General features: G+C 50.0%; 1 protein-coding gene across 2 annotated transcripts; it reads left to right on the forward strand.

The window, feature by feature from the left end:
- Positions 1–829: 829 nt before the first annotated feature.
- SCARB2 (scavenger receptor class B member 2) lies at positions 830–16755 on the forward strand. 2 transcript variants are annotated; one of them, XM_064653754.1, is made up of 13 exons: positions 830–1046; positions 4850–5007; positions 8312–8459; positions 9581–9769; positions 10492–10583; positions 10822–10941; positions 11483–11661; positions 11854–11972; positions 12567–12640; positions 13751–13802; positions 14452–14610; positions 14740–14810; positions 15837–16755. In XM_064653754.1, the coding sequence occupies exons 1-12, from the start codon at positions 930–932 to the stop codon at positions 14767–14769; spliced, it is 1437 nt and encodes a 478-aa protein (XP_064509824.1). In that variant the 5' UTR covers positions 830–929; the 3' UTR covers positions 14770–14810; positions 15837–16755. The 2 variants fall into 2 exon arrangements, with proteins under 2 accessions (XP_064509824.1, XP_064509822.1); XM_064653752.1 differs by lacking the exon at positions 14740–14810 and having other exon boundaries at positions 831–1046.
- Positions 16756–17165: the final 410 nt, after the last annotated feature.

Below are 17165 nucleotides of genomic sequence, written 5' to 3' on the forward strand. Positions count from 1 at the left end.
GATTCTAATGATGTACTCTCTTGCTTGGGGTTTTTGGTTGTAGGTTTGTTGGGGGTTTTTTGAGTGCTAATGATGAAACAGGGCTAAGAACAACACTCTGGAATGGGAATCTAAATAGAAACAAGCTGCCAGAACAATTTTTTTTTTTTTTTTTTTTTTTATTAGCCTGGGTGGAACCACAAAAATTCTGGTCTTCCAAACAACTGTGAAATGTGACCTCAGAACCTTTCCTAAACAAAAATACCCAGAAGGGCACACGTTAACATAACACTGTTACTGCAATCACAATGACAGGAAGAAAAATTTATAAAGGAAAATTATTTCAGTCCATCTTAGCAGGAAATCCACCTGATGGGCTACTTGGCCTCTGCTAGGCAAGGCATTATTTGGATCAGGCTGCTGCTGGCGAGCTGCCAGTCTCGTGATTTGGGGAGGGAACTGACTCATGGGCTTGGGAAACGCTAATGCTGCTGGAAGCTGGGTGATGGCACAGGAGCCCTGTGGCAGCTGAAATGCGTTGTACTGTGGCATAATCCGATCCCTGGGAAGCTTCACGTCCCCTACAAGTTTTTCCCTAATAATCTGGCCGGAGAATTTTTTTCCGCTCGTTTCCCAGCCAAGCCCGTGACGATGCGCGGAGCGAGGCGCACTAGCAGCTCCCGTCGCCGGCACACGGGAAGATTCCGGCTGTGCCAGGGCCGGCGGGCAGGAATCAAACCTTCAGTTCTTTCGGGATCCATCCAGCCTTTCCCGGTGAGCCGGGAGAGCATCCCCCGGGAGAGCCGCGGTCCACCCCCAGCCCCGCGGGGCGGAGGCGGCGGCTCCTCCCGGCGCGGGCAGGCGGGGCCCGGTGTCCGCCCGCCCCCGGAGCCGGAGCCCGGCGGAGCTCGGGGTGTCCCCGTTCGGCGGCGACAGCAGCAGCCGCAGCCATGAAGTCGCTGTGCCTCGTCACCGTGGGGGTCCTGGCCATGACGCTGCTCATCGCCAGCATCTCCCTGCTGGTAGCGCACGTCTTCCAGACGGTGGTGGATCTGCAGGTGAAGCAGGTGAGAGAACGCGGCCGCGCGCCCGCCCCGCTCCTTGTTTACCGCCTTATTCCCGCTGAAAATAGCCCTGGGAGGGAGGGAGCGGGCTGGCTCCTTCCTTGCACCGGCCGTGGTTGGGTGGGCGGGAGCATCCTCGGGCAGTGAACACCCCCGTGCCCAGTGACAGCCCCCCCCGGGCAGTGAACCCCCCCTGCCCTGCACCACCCGGCTGGGCTGGGGCTCAGAATGGAGCTCACAGTGCACTGGCCCCCGGGCTGAGTAGAGAGTGGGTGAATATGCATAAAAATCAGCCCTCTCGAGGCTGTGGTGCAGCAGCTGTAGCGAGGAGGCCTCTCCAGAGCAGGAGCACATAGGGGGAGCAGGGGACACCGAAAGCACCCTTCCTTTTTGCCATTCCTGTTATAGATTTCTTGCAGCCTGCTCTGCTGCTCCGTTTACAGCTGCCTCTGGAGCACGGCCAGAGGTGCCATGGGCTGAAGCACGTGGTGTCTCTCAGGCTGGGTGATGGCAGCAAGGCATTGCACCCTGTTGTTCTACGCTTGGGGACATCCATCCTGGCCTTGCTGGGGGTGCAGAGCCCTGCACTGTTCCTGCTCTGCCTAGGCTTTTGTTTCTCTCCTAGAGTGGCTCCATGCATTTATCTTGTGCTCCAGTGAGGAGGGTCAGCTCTCTTAGGAACTCCCTGTGTAAATAAACAATTATTTCTCTTCCTGGCCTGAGGAACATCATCTTGGCTCTTCTTCTGACAGAGAGACCAGCATTGCGAACAAAAGCAGGGGTTTGACAAGTGCTGTCCTCTTAACTGGTGACCAGATCACCTGTGATCTCCTAACCTACTGTTCTTCCCTTTGGGCCATGGACAGGGAGTATTTCCTGCCTCAGAAACTGTGTTGTCTTAACTTAAATCACTTTGGGTTTAGTGCCATCTTAGGTCGGCAGTGAGCTTACAGCAGGTCGTGGCGCTTCGAGATGTGCCTGTAAACTTCAGCACAGCTCCATCTCCCAGGCCTTGGCTCTCCTTGGGAAGGAGTCTGCCGTCCTCTGCATCCCAGAATTCTACTGTCAGGTCCATTTCATCCAAAGAGCAGCGGGGTGAGAGCGGTGGTTTGGTGTAGGACTGCCGGGAATTAGGCGTGATCCTCCTTACGCGCATTATCTCCTGGCTGCTGCTCCTTCCCCGGCATGGGGGGTTATGTAAGAGCAAGTTGCTGTTCGCTCAGCAGGGCTTTCAGTAATGCAGGATAAAGTTTCCAGAGCTCAGTCCTTTCCTGCTTGCTGCTCTCCGGCTCATCCTGGCACGGGTCTGGATTGCAGGGAATGAGGCGTGCTGGCTCCCCCGCCGACTGCCTGCTGGCCTTTTCCAGGATCCACACCACACACAGGCTGTGGAAGTGCAGCTCACAGCCCCAGAGCAGTGTGCTCCCAGTCACTCTGCTGATCCGGCTGCTTTCCACATGTACTTTATCCCACATGAGCTTTTCCTCATTCATGTGCAGTCTAGAAAGCTGCTGTCCCTTGTGTAACCGCGTGTGTAAGCTTAGAAAACCTTGTGCAAATAGACAAATCTCAATTTGCCTTTGAAATGGGGCAAGACCTCAGCTTTTGCAAGCAGTTCCTGTTCCTTTGAGGGCTTTCCCAGCCGTCCTGAAGGGGAGCTGACTCGCAGGGAAGGGCTGTCTGTGCAGTCTAAAGTGCAGCTGAAGTGCAAGACTTTATTTTGGAGCAGCTGGAGCCCCTGTGTGTCCAAACCCAGCACCTGTGAACCACTGAGGATGGCTCTGCTTTCAGCAGGGTGTTGTGTACAGCACCCTTTCCAGTCAAAGGCAGGATCTTGGATACAGAGGGGGTGTGGGAAGAGTGGGAAATCCAACCAGGTGCCAGACTTCACATCCCTTTTAAAATCCCCAGGCAGATGTTTAGTGACAAGGACAGTGGGAGCACCTTTCCCAGAAGGTGTTCAAATCATGCCAACTTACTCTTTGTTTTATTTGCAGTTTTATTTTTGTGGATTAAAAATGCCATCCCAGATCAGGTGTCCAATACCTGTTTGTTATCAGGGCCTAGCACCTGAAACTCCAGAAAATAATGGGAAAGAACCTATAATGAACAAGAATAAATTAGCTGCCCCCAGGAGAAAGGCCTTCTCCACGGTGTTGCCTTGTTCTCTCTGTTGGGTAGATGCCTATGTATTTGTTGCAATGAATATGCTCTTCATGAATATAACCTAACATTTTATATAGATGGATATGCTGGTCTGAGCACTTACCTGATCACCTTAAAAAGTTGCAATTAAATTCTGTCAAAGATGAAGACATGAAAGCACATCTTGGAATTAAAATGTTTTGGAGTTCCAGGGGGAAAAAAAAATGGAATTTAATAGAATGTTCAGTACCATTTCCCACCATCGCTACCAGTAAGTTGTATTTGGGTGGGAAAGCTCCCTTTTCATTTCCTGTGTGTGAAGAACAGTCAAGACAAGGAAACACTGGTGAGTGAGAGAGCTGCAAGTTCAGGGCTGGCTGGTAAATGCAGCCAGCAGGAAGGATGCTTTGCAGCACTGGAAATGAGCATGGACTCCACTCGTGAAGGAGAAGCCCTGATGTCCTTGTAATATCATGTGATAGACCCAAATATCCCTGGTAACGGTGAAAATCAGAAGAAAAGAGTCTACCCTATTTCATTATTTGGGAGTTTTTTTGAGTCAATCTGAACCAGCTCTAAAATAACATTAATTTCTGTGATGTGCACAGAATACATGGGTTTTAATCCTTAGGGGAAACCAGTCTGCAAATGCAAAGTGCCACCAGCTGGGTTGGCTTTCGCTGCCATTCAGCAATAGTCCTGCCATCTCAAGCTCCTGCCAATAAGTTTGTCTTTGAAACAGCCTTCTCTTTATCTAATCCTTCAAAATTAAGGTCTACATAGAGAGAAAACGGCTCCTTAAGTGGGAAGGCCAAGAATGAGTCCTGAGGCAACTGTGGCTGATAAGACCCCATAAACAGCGACCAAGAGCTGGCAGCTGCCCAGCCTGCCCTGCTTTTGAGCTTCCACTTACAATATTTGACTTGTTTGCTCTGAAGAATAAAAAGAACAAGTGTTGATGAGACCCATTTAATTGCAAATCATTTCCCCCCCCCCCCCTTTCTTCCGCCTACAGGTGATGTGGTTTTCAAAGACAGAGTTTTCTTTGTGCTTATTCCTGGAAATTCACTCTGTGAGCCAGATTTCCCTTCGTGACCACTGCAGCAGTACCAGTGTTATTACTGGGTGAAAGGCCTTGATTTTGGTGGTGGTGATGCTTCATGTTTGGGGTGAATTTGTCTAAAATGGGATGGTAATAAAATGAGGGATTGAGGCCTCTGTTATGGAGCAACATGACAGGAGTGTTTGTGACTTTCTGTATAACTTGTACATGCTGATAGATGAGGGAATTAGTCTTTCATTTCTCAAGTGCTTCTGTTATAAAACAATGATTTATAGCTTTGCTTTTGTAGGGCCACATTTTATTGGTTACAGAATAGACCGACAGACTGTGGGTCTGGAGATGCATGTGCTGCCATTGCTGTAGGAAAGTAATTAAAGGCAGAGGGCAAAGAATCTTGGCCCTATTCCAAGACCTTGGAAAGGTATGAATCGTAGGACACATACAGGAAAGGAGTTTCTGTCACTTGCAGGTTTTCCTCTGAAAAACAAAGCCTGATTGCTTTGGAGACAGAATCTCACAGAATTCCTCCCTTTCCTGTAAATGTCATCCAGCATCTACATTAGCATTAACAGCTAATCTGTCTTTTCTCTTGTTCCAGGGGACAGTATTGAAGAATGGCACAGAAACCTTTGAAGCCTGGGAGGACCCTCCTCCCCCAGTCTACATGCAGTTCTACTTTTTTAATGTGACAAATCCTTTGGAAGTGCTCCAAGGTGCCAGTCCTCTTGTAGAGGAAATAGGACCATACACCTACAGGTGGGATCCTTTTACTGTTTTCAAGTGTCATGGAAGCTGTTGTGTGGTGGGATCCAGAACGCTTGGGATCCCATTCTAGGGGAAAACCTAGCTGTTAATGTGGGAGGGAAAGCTGCTCCAGGGGGGCATGGTCACACCCCACCCAGCCAGCACTGACACTTGCAGCCAGTTGCAGATGAAGCCAGTGACTTCTGTCAGATTTTGGGCAAGGTTTTGCTGGTGTGCTGCTGTTCCTCAGCTGCTGAACGAAGAGGAAGCTGTTTGCATCCTGGCCTGCTGTCTTGTGAGAGGAAAGACAGTTGGGTGATGTTTGAGAGTCTGGGGAGAGGAGCGTTGCATAAAAAGAGTGTGACTCCTGCTCACTCAGGAATTAGTTCCCAGCCAAAGTTGCGCAATCCACGTTGGTGAAACGCGGCCAGAGAAGCAGTTGGAGTGGTGCTTCAGGGATCTTCCTCAGCCAACCCTCACTGTAAAACCTGCTTAGGTTTTAGAGTTGTCTTTTCCTAAGCTGCAAAATGACCAGAATCTGTTGGTATTTCAAAAAAATGCTGGGGAACGAAAGCAAGAGCCTTGGTTCTGCAGTATCTCCTGCCTTTCCGTTTCTTCCCTCCCACACCTCAGCTTTGTTTCTGCCTCTGCCAACAGTCCTTTCCCCTATCTCCTCTGCATTCCAGTCCTGTGTCTGTTTAGGCCTGGCAAACTCCACGTGGTACTTTGGCAAAATCCCTGGTGTTACATAAACCATTAGAGCCGGAGAAAAGATCCACAAGCTTTCAAGTTCCTAAATTTTTCCTTAGGTGTGTGTAGTGTAACACTGGTCCTTGGTCAGCAGTGCACTCTCTGTGTCTGGAGGATAAACAGGGGCAGCTCCAGGGCTAACAGAGCTGCAGGAAAACACACAGGCTGGTGCTCAGTCCCTTTGCCAGCTGCTTCTTTTCCCTTTCCTCAGCTCCCAGTCTGTGCCGGCTGTCCCGCATAGCCCAGTTTGGGAAGCTGCACCTTATCCATGAAGGAGCTGCATGGGATGGATGGGGCTGGTGGTGTACTGGCCGGGTTGGGCCGTGCCTGAGGGAAGGCCCAGCCTAAGCTTGGTTTGCTGGGAGAGCCTTTCCCTGCATCCCACGCCACAGCCCCAGCTGTTTGTGTGTTTGTGGGAGGGAGGGAGGGAGGCTGCGCATTCCAGTTGCTTCTGGCTTGTTTGCTTAGCGTGACATGTCTGGACAGGATTCCCTGGTGCTGTGCTCTGTCTGATAGAGGAAAGTTAGGAAGTGGAGCGCCCTTTTCCAGCAGATCCTTTAATCCCTGCCTAGCTGTGGCTGCAGCAGCCTGTCAGCAGTGGGTGGGAGGAGAGGAGGCGTGTGGGAGCAGAGGGAGCAGGGAGGGATGTTGCAGCCATACTGCACGCTGGAGCCAGGGAATAAATACCCAGCTGCTCTCACAGGCCCCATGTGGCAAAGCACTAAAGATTCATTTAGGTTTAGCATGTGGCAGAACACCCCATGAAGCGCATGGCTCCGTGTTTTCATAAACCAGGTGTTTGGGAAAGGCTGGAAGTGAACTGGGCCAGAGAAGCAGAGGAAAAACATCCGGTGAGCGACAGAGAGGAGGTGGGAGGCCTCAGTGGAGTCTCTTCCTGCAGCTCAGAGTTTTGACCAGCGTACATTGCAAAGCAGTTGGTGCAGGGGTAGATTCTGTAACAAAAATGCAGCCGTGCTGGTGTTTTTAAATCATGGAAGTTGAATTGGCAGCATGTAAAACAACTAATTATAAAGTGCAAGCTGCTTATCTGCCCGAGCCTGCTGAGTCCCAAAGAACACTGGAATATTGTCTGGTCTTGCACACATTTACAGCTTTCTGTCTTTAATATCTGAGAGCCTCCTACTCGTATCCCTCATCAGGGAGTATTATTTCCCTCTCCAGAGCTGGAAACGTGTCTCAGGTTACCCCCAGCCTATTTTAGGAAGGCATTTCACAACTGTCCATTTCCATCCCCTCAGTTCCAGCCCTGGGGTATAAAATAGATTGCTGTCCAAATCAGGTTGCCAGACTGAAATGTTGCTGGGTGGCAGGGATGCTGAAGAGGGGTAGATACGCTGTTTGGGTAAGGAGGATGGGAAGTGGTTGGTTTCTAACAACAATAGTTCTGTGGGCCTTTCCAGTTTGCTTTCAATTTGAAGGACTGGAGCAGGGTAATGCAGCCTGTTGTGAAGCTGCATTGCTGGATGTGGTGCAGCCAGGATAGAATCTGGGATCTGAATTGAATGCAGAACAGCAGAGCACAGGGCTGGCACAATAATTCACCCTCACGTCTTGTGACTTGACGTTTACCCAGGCAGCAAAGCAACGAGAAAGTCGCTCTTGAGTGAGTGCAGGGTTAGGAAATACAGGGTATTGCTCTTCATGTGGGTGCCATGAGCAGCCAGCCTTTTGCCATTTCTCTTTTGGGGTTTGCTGGAGACACGTGTGTGGCTCATGCTGAGCCTGAGCCAGCCTGTTCTGCAGAACTTCAGACTTCTTGTTCGTAGAATGGTAATGGCAGTGAAAATTGAATTATGCTTCTGACATGTGTTTCGGGGTAATTAAGGCCTGACTTCCTCATTAAGCCAGCAGGTAGCAGTTGATGTTTCTTGCCAATTGGACTGGTTTGTCAGCAATCCTGAGTTCTATTCTGCTGTCTGAATACTTAGACAGGAACAGCAGCAACCTCCCAGGCCATGGGTAGCGCACAGCAAAAATGCAGTCGACTTTCTCTCGTGTCCAGGATTCTTGCCTGAGAATTAGAGGAGAAGAACTAAAATGAGTGTTGTTCTGTGGTTGTGTCACATGTCAGCCCAGAAGTCCTAGTGCCTAGTGCAGTGAATCCAGCTGAAAGGTTCTGGTAGGTTCTTAGGTCAGGGCACTGAGACTTATGTGGAGCCTGCATCTGCCTGAGAGTGAATTATACCTGCAGCAAAGAGGCAAAAATTCCATTTTCAAACTGTACTTCAAGGGCAATCCCCTATATGGTGCCTCCAAATCCTTCTGTACCATCTGAAATTGTTCTCCTTCCTTGGAGGTTTTTAAAGATGAGGCAGAAATATGAAATGGAATTAACACACGGGGTGGCATTTTTGGAAGTGCCCCATGAGGTCTGACTCAGCCCACACTGACACAACGAGGAGTTTGTGTCAGTGAGGGAACTACTCCCAAAGCACTGAAAATCCCACCCTTTCTGTGCTCAAAGCACTAGAGTAGCCATAATTTAATTGCAGTTAATGCTGTGGGTACTTGTTTAACTTGATTAGAGAACTCTCTTGTTTTTCAGAGAATACAGGCCAAGAGTCCACGTTCAGTTTTTGGACAATGGGACCAAAGTGTCTGCTCTGAACCCAAAGACTTACGTATTTGAACCTCAGAAGTCAGTCGGAGACCCTGAAGTGGACCTGATCAGAACAGTAAATATTCCTGCAGTGGTGAGTTCTCTTTCATTCCTGCTTGGAAATCATCCTGGCACACTTCAGAAGGAAGCAGCTCCTTGCTTCATCCTGTCCCTGCCTTTGTGGTAGATAAGTGGGATTGGAGAACAAGAGAGGCAACTCGTGTCTGGGGCAGGTGCCGCTCTCAGTTTTGGGTTGGGCTGTTGTGGGGTTCTTATTTTGTTCCTCCCTCCCCTCACAGCTCTGCAGGGTTGGTGCTGAGAGCTGGCAGAAATCAGTCTTGCTGGTTTGCCATGAGTAAGTGAAACTAGGGAATTAGCAGTGTCAAGTGCTTAGGAGGATCTTTGACTTCTGAATGGGAAGGTTAGGAATGCCCGGGGGTATGTTGTCAAAATTGCAGAAGCTGCCTCCAAGTCTGCTGCTCAAACTGAAACAAAACCGCAGCAGAGGAGTTTCAGACGGGGCTGGATGAAAAGGACCTCTCAGAGTGAAATGAAGGTTAAAAGATGCACCCCCAAATCGTGTTAGGTGAAAGAAAGTGTCAGTTTGGTAAGCAGAGGCAGACCATTATTTTGGTCTCAGACAGGATTAGCATGAGAACAAGCAGATCTAAAGCTGTCACTGCTTCCTGAGGAAATCAGACTGTACTCAAATACTCAGGTGTGTGACTAAGCCTTTACTCCCCATCCCAGTTTAATTTACTTCAGTTGCAGGCTAGTCATTCCTACTTTTTCCCCAGCTTTGCCAAAAATGTCTGATTTTATGAATGGCTACAAAAATGCCCTGGATATAGTCGTAGATAGGACTCAGCTTACTGAAAGTCGGAGACGGTGCAGACACTGTGTTTTCAGTTCCTCCCAGGCATCTCAGTGGTGGTCAGGATTATCTCTCCTTCAGATTTTTGGCTGGGATGTACTGTAATAGGCAGCAGGAGAAGAGCTACAGGTTGGTTTGCCCAAAGAAATGCCCTTCTTTCGTTACTGCTCATTTAAAGCCATGTTGTAAAACAACACTGTCAGCTGGGAAGGAAAGAAACGTTTGCATTTTGGGGCAGTGAGTATCCTGAGACGTGTGCCGTGCCTGCCTTTGGCTGCAGCTGGTATGACTTGCTGCCCAATAAACCTGACCATGGCTCCCTCGTTCCAACCCCCTGGCAGACTGCCATGGAGTGGACCAGGTCGACCCCTCTCCAGTTTGCCACGGAGGTGCTGCTGCTGCTGTACCAGGAGTCGCTGTTCACCGTGCGCAGCGTCCACGAGCTGCTGTGGGGCTACAAGGACCGGCTCCTGTCCACCATCCACGTCCTGCACCCCGAGATCGACCCCGTCTTCGGGCTCTTCAATAAGGTACCCAGACGGCCAGAGCTGATGGTGCTTTAGATGGGGAGCAGTGCCACTGTTACAGAGTCACTGTGGTCAGCCAGCTGGGAGGGATGTGCCTGGACTGGAGCTGCAGGGGTAGCAGGATGTTCCCTCTTCGGTTTGGCTGTGTCTGGGCGCTGGCTGTGAGTGTTTTATCTGTTTATACACTTTGTCAGGTATGGATAAGCCTTCCAAGGGCAAACCCTTCCACTGTTGCCTGGATAACATGGTCTTTGTGGGGCTGGTTGTGCAAATTCCTAGAAAATTTTCCTGACTAATTTCCATAGTAATGGATTGAAATTGGATGTTATTTCTGTGCTGGAGCCATTTTGGTCCAGTCCCCACATGATTTTGGGTTGTGGGGACTCCTCGTTTCTCAGAGATGTCTGCAGTGCTCAGGTTATTTTCTGTGGGGTTGTTTTCTTGCTGAGGGCTGTTTTTTTCAGGGCCAGTTTTCAAAGGGAGAAAAGGCTCATCTGGTGTTGTATTTCCTGCCCTTGGGAGGTGTAAGAACCTTGCCCAGTCGCTTCCACCTCGTTCATGTTCAAGGTGGAGTTCAGTGAGCTGCACAGACCTCAGGGGGAGTCCATCGCTCCCGGGGTGGATTTGAAGTGATGGCATCTCAAACTCCTGCCAGCCCCTTGCAGTGGCCAGCCAGGTGTCACAGGATGAGTGGAGGGGCTGAAAACTCCTGCCTCTGTTTGCAGATGAATGGAACCGATGATGGAGAATATGTGTTCCTGAGTGGGGAAACAAACTACCTAAACTTCTCCAGGATTGTGGAGTGGAAAGGAAAAGAGTAAGTTTTTCAGCGTGGTGTGGCCTCTGTCAGAATCTGCCCCTTGCTTGCCTGGCACCAGTTCAAAGAGGCTGGAGATGCAATTTAAACCCATTTTAGTCCCTTTTCTTGTTAGCAGAGCTGAGATAAGAGGACTCAGCGCTGTGCAGGTCTGATTCTCGTTTGCCAAGAGCTGGCATTGCCTGAGCACTGCACAAAGATCTTTTAGCCCTTGCTCTCTTTTCTTCCTTTCCTTCAGGTCCCTGAGCTGGTGGACAACAGAGGCATGTAACATGATCAATGGCACAGATGGGACATCCTTTCACCCACTGATTAGCAAAGATGAGAACATTTATATCTTCTCTTCTGATTTCTGCAGGTGAGGAGAACACACCTTAAGACTTTAAAGCAGAGCATTTATATCCATTTCTCCTGAGGTTTGTTGTTTAGACTGGTGTTTTTCCTTCCGTGATTTTATTTAACAGTTGTGGTGTGAGGGATGAGAGTGTTACAACAAAAAAAAAACCCAACCTGCAGCAAGTTAAGGATGTGCTGTTTCAAAATGAAGATAAGGGGAAAATTTGGAAGCTGAGTGGAAAGACAGACTGGACTGCCTTGCAAGGCTAGTAACAACAAGGGGAATGGAAGGATTTATGGGAACCTTCTTTCCTCCCAAATCTTCCTCTGTGCCCTGCTTTTTTTAGAGAACCCACTTTGCCCTCTTCAGAGAATCATGCCTTGATGCTGTTTGAAATGCAACAAGAAGCAGAAAATCCTGGTGTTTCCTTCCTTATGTTCCACCTTGTCTCCTCCCTTGCCCGTTTCCCGGTCTGTGGAGAACAAAACCGATCCAAAATCAGATGTGTGTTAGCCTGGACTCAGGACTAGCCAAACCTGGGCCTGGCTTTGCTTCCTTTCAGGTCTCTGTACCTGGTGTACGACGGCTCGGGAGCCGTGGCGGGCGTCCCCACCTACCGCTTCGTGCCCTCCTCCATGGTCTTTGCCAACACCACGGTGAACCCGGACAACGCCGGGTTCTGCATCCCGCCGGGAAACTGCCCCGGCACCGGAGTCCTCAACGTCAGCATCTGCAAGCAAGGTGTGTCCCCAGGGAAAACTTGGCTTGTCCTGGAGACAGGGGGCCACTGTTGGTTTTGTAGCTCCAGAATGGGCTCTTCCCTGCGCTGTAAATGGCACAGTGGCAACAGTTCTGAGGCCCTCAAAGACTTCCCTGAAACCTGTTCTGCCTTTTTTTCTTTGGGTGGTGACTTTCTGTGTTTTTTCATTCCAGGTGCTCCAATATTTCTGTCAGCTCCACATTTTTACCAAGCGGATCCGAAGTTTGTAGAGGACATAGAGGGCATGCATCCCAGAAAGGAATACCATGAGACTTTCCTGGACATCAATCCTGTAAGTGCAGCCTTTTTTTCAAGGGTTCTGTGGACGAATCCAAGCACCTCCTCGGATGGGGTGTATCGATTGTAGTCCCATTGACCTCAAGGAATCTGTGCCAGTTGCATGATGCTGGATGGAAAGGGAGAATCCCTCTGGGCAGTTTGGGTCAGCTGTCCTGTCCCTGTCTCCTCCCAGCTTCTCACCCACCCTCTGCCTCTGGGAAATGCAAAAGGCCTTGAGGGTGTGCAAGCACAGCTCAGCAATCACTAAAACATCCCTGTGATGTCCTGCTACCCAGCTGCTATGGAGCAAGTGAATTCTCTCCCAGCTAAAACCAGTACCACAGTGACCTCTACGCCCACACACACGAATGTGGGTCGAGGAAAAGAGCACAGCCATGACCTGCCTGGCTCACAGAAACAGCGCTCTGACTCATCGAGCTGTTATGTGCAGCTAAAGCAGGGGGAAATTCCACAGTTCTCCTCTTGAGGTCTAGTGCAGATGCTGCTGGGTGTCTGGTTTGGTGCCAGGATCTTGCTGTGTTCTCGTAGTTGTTATTCTTTTGTGTTTACTCTGGTTTTTTTGACGCTGATCTCTGTTGTTCCCCAGCTGACAGGGCTGGTCCTGCGCGCAGCCAAGCGCATGCAGATCAACGTTCACGTCAGAAAACTACCTGAGTTTTTGTAAGTGTTCCCTGCTGCCTGGTGGGTGTCTCAGGGCTGATCTGGCATTCAGAATTAATTCCATCTGCAGTGCCCAGATGGAATATTGGCTGGAGAGGGCAGGTGTGAGAGAGGGAAATCCAGCTGAATCTCAGTTACAAGAGGCAGTGTCCTCTCTTCCCACAGATCCAGTAGAATTTTGCAGTTCCAGCTGTAGAGTAAAGGGAGTATTCAAGAAGGGCAGGTAGATCAGGTACAGATAAGTGTCTTGCCTGTAACTGCATTGGTATCAGAGAGAGAAATCTTTGCACTGCAGCTTTGGCAGTCAGGACAATCCTGCAAATGGGAACAGTGTAGAATCCCAGGTCACATGTGAGTAAAAATCCCCATTTTTATTTGATAGCAAGTGTGCTCTGCCGGTTTTCTGGGTGTCCCAGTGTGAGGGGCATGTCCCCAGATTGCAGCTCAGCTGTGCAGAAACACAGACATCCTATGTCTTCCTGACACCTTGTTTTATTTGTCACTGGTGCTGTGTGGCAGCTATTCCTCCTACTCAGCTGATGTTTGCTGGCACAGCTTGGCTATAACAACTAAAAAACATTTTATCTGGCCAATCCCCTTGGGAGAGTCAGAGATGTTCCTTCAGAACAGCAGCACTTTGTTTCCTAGTGCCCAGGAGCTGCCACAGTAACAACTTCTGCCTGAGCTGGGATTCCATGTGTGCCAAATGTTGAGGGATTTTTGCTGCTGTGCCCGTGTTGCTTGGACAATAGTTCCTGTGTTTTACAAAAAGGAGTAACCTCCAACGTCAGCTTAGCTTCACATTCCTGCTGCCTGGCACAAATCTGTCACTCAGTTAGGAATGAACTCCGTGTGGATCCCTCTCATTCTCTCCCCACCAAATCCCCAAAAATGCCACTGCTCCAAATCCAGAACGTGTGATTCACCTCGGAGACTGAAGTTGTTTTACCCCAGTAAGGGAGGTGAAAGCCAATGATAAAAAGCAACAGCCCAGAGGTGTTTTAGGGACACTTTCCTCATTCGCTGTTCTATCATAATCTGTCTTCACAACCCTCAAGCTGAAAAGCTTCCAGACCGTAATTTTTGGTTGTTGTTTTATTTTTGACGCAGTGAAACGGGCAACATCCGGACTCTGGTTTTCCCAGTGATGTACATAAACGAGGTAAATAGCTCTGTCCTGCCCTGGCAGCCTTGTGTCTGTGCTTGCAAAAACACCCTCTGTGAGCCAACCAGAAAAGAAAATGCTGCTTTCCTTGTTGTTTTATACAGCGACAGGTAGGAAGATGTTGCTGTTTCTTATCTAACACCCTCCTGCTGCTTGTTGACCATAGTATTGAGCTCAGCCCTGCAAAACACCCTCAGTCAGACATTCCTTTTGGTTTCAAAGGAACTGGCCACGAGGAAAAGGGGGATGGATGCTCGGGTGAGGAGGAGGGAATTCACAAGATGACATCTTTTTTTGATCCCTCTTTTGTGAATGTTCCTGTGCTGTGGTTGGACCACTGAATTAATTGGATTCAGGGAGGACTCTAGGGGACTACTTTTCAGGATGCACACCAATATTCCAGGCCTGTATTAGTCCATTCCTAATCCAAAAGTTAAACATCCCAGTTTTCCTTGGAAATACAGACCAGGTGATCCCTCTGGCCCCTGGAAGAATTCTTGGAAGGGGAGAGAGTATGTCAGGACGCGATGAAGCAGTGGTGGAGAGCCGTGGGAATGTTGTTTCCCTGCCCTTCGCAGAAATGATCTTATATAAAGAACAGAAATAAGTTCTTTCCCTTTTTTTCTTCTTCATCTCTCTGCTCCAGAGTGTTCTGATCGATGAGGCCTCTGCCAGCAAACTCAGGCACGTCCTGCTGGAAGCCAGTGTTGTAACTGGAATCCCCTTCGTAATCATGGCTCTAGGGATTGCCTTTGGGATAGTTTTTACTGTGCTGGTGTGCAGGTCCCGGGGGACAAGTGAAGAGGTAAGAAGCACTTGGACTTCCTTACTGCCCATCTGCCTGTATTTGATTTTCTTTTGGTTGATTTGACCCGTTTGGTGTCACCCTGCACGCGTTTTTATATGTTGTTTTTGTTTAAAATGACCTTTCCAGGGAGGGGAAGTTTTAATAGACTCAGAATAAACACGCCAAAGCAAAGGAATGGAGTTAATCTAAGAAACCTGGTAAGGCAGGTCGTGTGTCTGTGCCTAATTCCCCTGCCAACAGCAGTGAAAAAATAAATCAGCCTGTCTAGAGGACCCTGAAGGATAACATGCAAAAATCTGAGGGCAGATTCAGTTGGCAGTCTGTCAGTGTTCTCAGTAGAAGCAGCTGCGTTGTGCCAGTGGATTGTTTTTGAATTTATGGCCAAAGGACAGCTGAATTTCACAGACAGCAGCCTGTAGAGAGTTTTCTCTGAAGAGTTTGTAAATCTGTTTATGAAAAGTTCTGTCACAAGGTGACACACTGGCATTAACGTGCTTGTCAGGGTGAAAGCTGGTGCTAAAATTTCACCCTAACAGGCAAGTCAGTGGGGTTCAGATGACACAAACTGTGGAGCCTTTGTTTAGAGAAGTACTGGGTACTCTAGGAGGCTGTTTTGTCCTTGTAGTTGCTGTGGGCTTAGCGTGGTCTTGTGTGTTTAGTGTTCCCTGAGTGCTGCCCTACAACCTCCAGAGCACCCAGCCACCCCTCTGGATCAGTGGGTCCCATCACATCCCAGTGGAACTGTACTCCAGGCTCCTTTACAGGAGAGGCTGGTCCTTTTTCCTTGGAGCTTTGGAGCCTGCCTGTGTTATCAGCAGCTCAGAGAATCAAACTCTCCCCTGTCCCAAGCATTCCTGCCCCACCCTACATGCACAGCTCTCCTGGATGTGCTGGAACGCTCCACGGGGACCAAAATGACAAAGGGGCACCTACATTCCATGTTTTTTCTGCTTTGCTTTAGTTGCTTTTCCTGCAAATAAAGGTAATTCAGCAGTTTGTAGCTCTCCTTGTGATCCCCCGGGTGGTTCTGGCCTTCCGTCCTCTGTCAGGTGCTACAGCAGGTCCCTGCCCAAGCTGCCACCCACCCTCTGGTGCTTTTTTAGGAAATTGTACTTAGCAGTAGGAGCCAAGAGCTTTTCCCTTCCCTGCCTGGGGTCTGGGCAGCCCAGCTGGAGGCACTTGTCGTGTGCCACCTTTAAACTGCTGTGGTTTTTCTCTTCCAGAGTACTGAGGAGGAGAGGTCCCCGCTCATCAGGACGTCTTAGTAGATTTTCTTTACCATGTGAGCTTGGAGAATGAACTCTTAGAGCTGAGCTAACACCAACTACCACTTCCCAGCGTGTCCCCTGCGGAGACATGGCCGTGTCCACATCACTTTTTGTGGGACAGAGCTGGAAGAGAACCCGCCCCGTCAGCCAGGGAGGAGGCTTTTCTCGCCAGCTGCTTTAAAACTCCATTTTAAAACTGCTCCAGACCCTGCTTTTCTCACCCCTGCCCTCTGTGTGTACACATGGGGGGCCATAACCACTGTGTGGGCGGCAGCACATGGAAATGACACCACGGGAAGCCTCTGCAAACGGCCCTCTGGGAACACAGCAGGCTCCTGCGTGGCCTGGGGACAAGGGACAGTCCTGCTGGTGGTGTCTCTGCTGTAACTTAGTCCCGAGTGTTTGTTACTCATGTCCTTTACAGCACTGGTGTGTCACTAACCCCAGCCAGAACTCTGTGCAGCGCCGGCGGCTCCGGGTGGAACCAAACGGCTGGAAAGGCTTTTCCACACCCACCTCCCGGCTGTCCCCACCTCCCGGCTGTCCCCACCGTGCATGTTCGCCAGGCTTTCGTCCTTGGGGTTTGGGGTTGTCCTTCAGCTTAGAAACCCACGGCTCGGCGTTGTTCCTGGGGCGGGGGGGCCCAGAGCTGGGGGTCTGGCCTGGGGGTTTGGGGTGAACTGGGCACGTTTGGGATGGGAGCAACCCTTCCGTGTTAAACACGGGCGGGGGCCCGGCAGCTCCTCGCACTGTTTTTTACGTGTCAAGCACAAACTTGTTTTAAAAATCACAAGTGTTGTTGGGTTTTTTTTCTTCCCCCCCCCCCCCCCCCAATTAAAAGACTGTTCTCGTGTGTTTCCATTAGACAGTGAAACGTGTTTTAAAAAGGTGTTATTGTCTTATGACCAGGGGCATTTGGGGTTTGCACTGGTTGGGTTTGGGGGGGTTGTCCTGGCTTGTGCTCCGGTGTTATCCCTGCGAGGTTGGTGAGAGGCTGGAATGGAATTCCCGGAGAAGCTGTGGCTGCCCATCCCGGCGACTGCCCAAGGCCAGGCTGGACGGGGCTTGGAGCAACCTGGGGTAGTGGGAGGTGTCCAAAGGAATGGTGCCGGGTGGGGACAGTGGGAACTGTGTTTTCAGAGTGAGAGAATCCAGGGAATGCCGCGGGAGGGGACGCAGGGATGGGGAAATCCCGGCCTGGGGCGACCTGTAGCTGACGATATTTTCGCCCGCGCGATCATTTTTAATCCCTGTTCAGCCCAAAGAAGGGCATTTTCTCCCTTC

The sequence above is a fragment of the Pseudopipra pipra genome, chromosome 4 (assembly GCF_036250125.1).
Source record: "Pseudopipra pipra isolate bDixPip1 chromosome 4, bDixPip1.hap1, whole genome shotgun sequence".
NCBI lineage: Eukaryota > Metazoa > Chordata > Aves > Passeriformes > Pipridae > Pseudopipra > Pseudopipra pipra.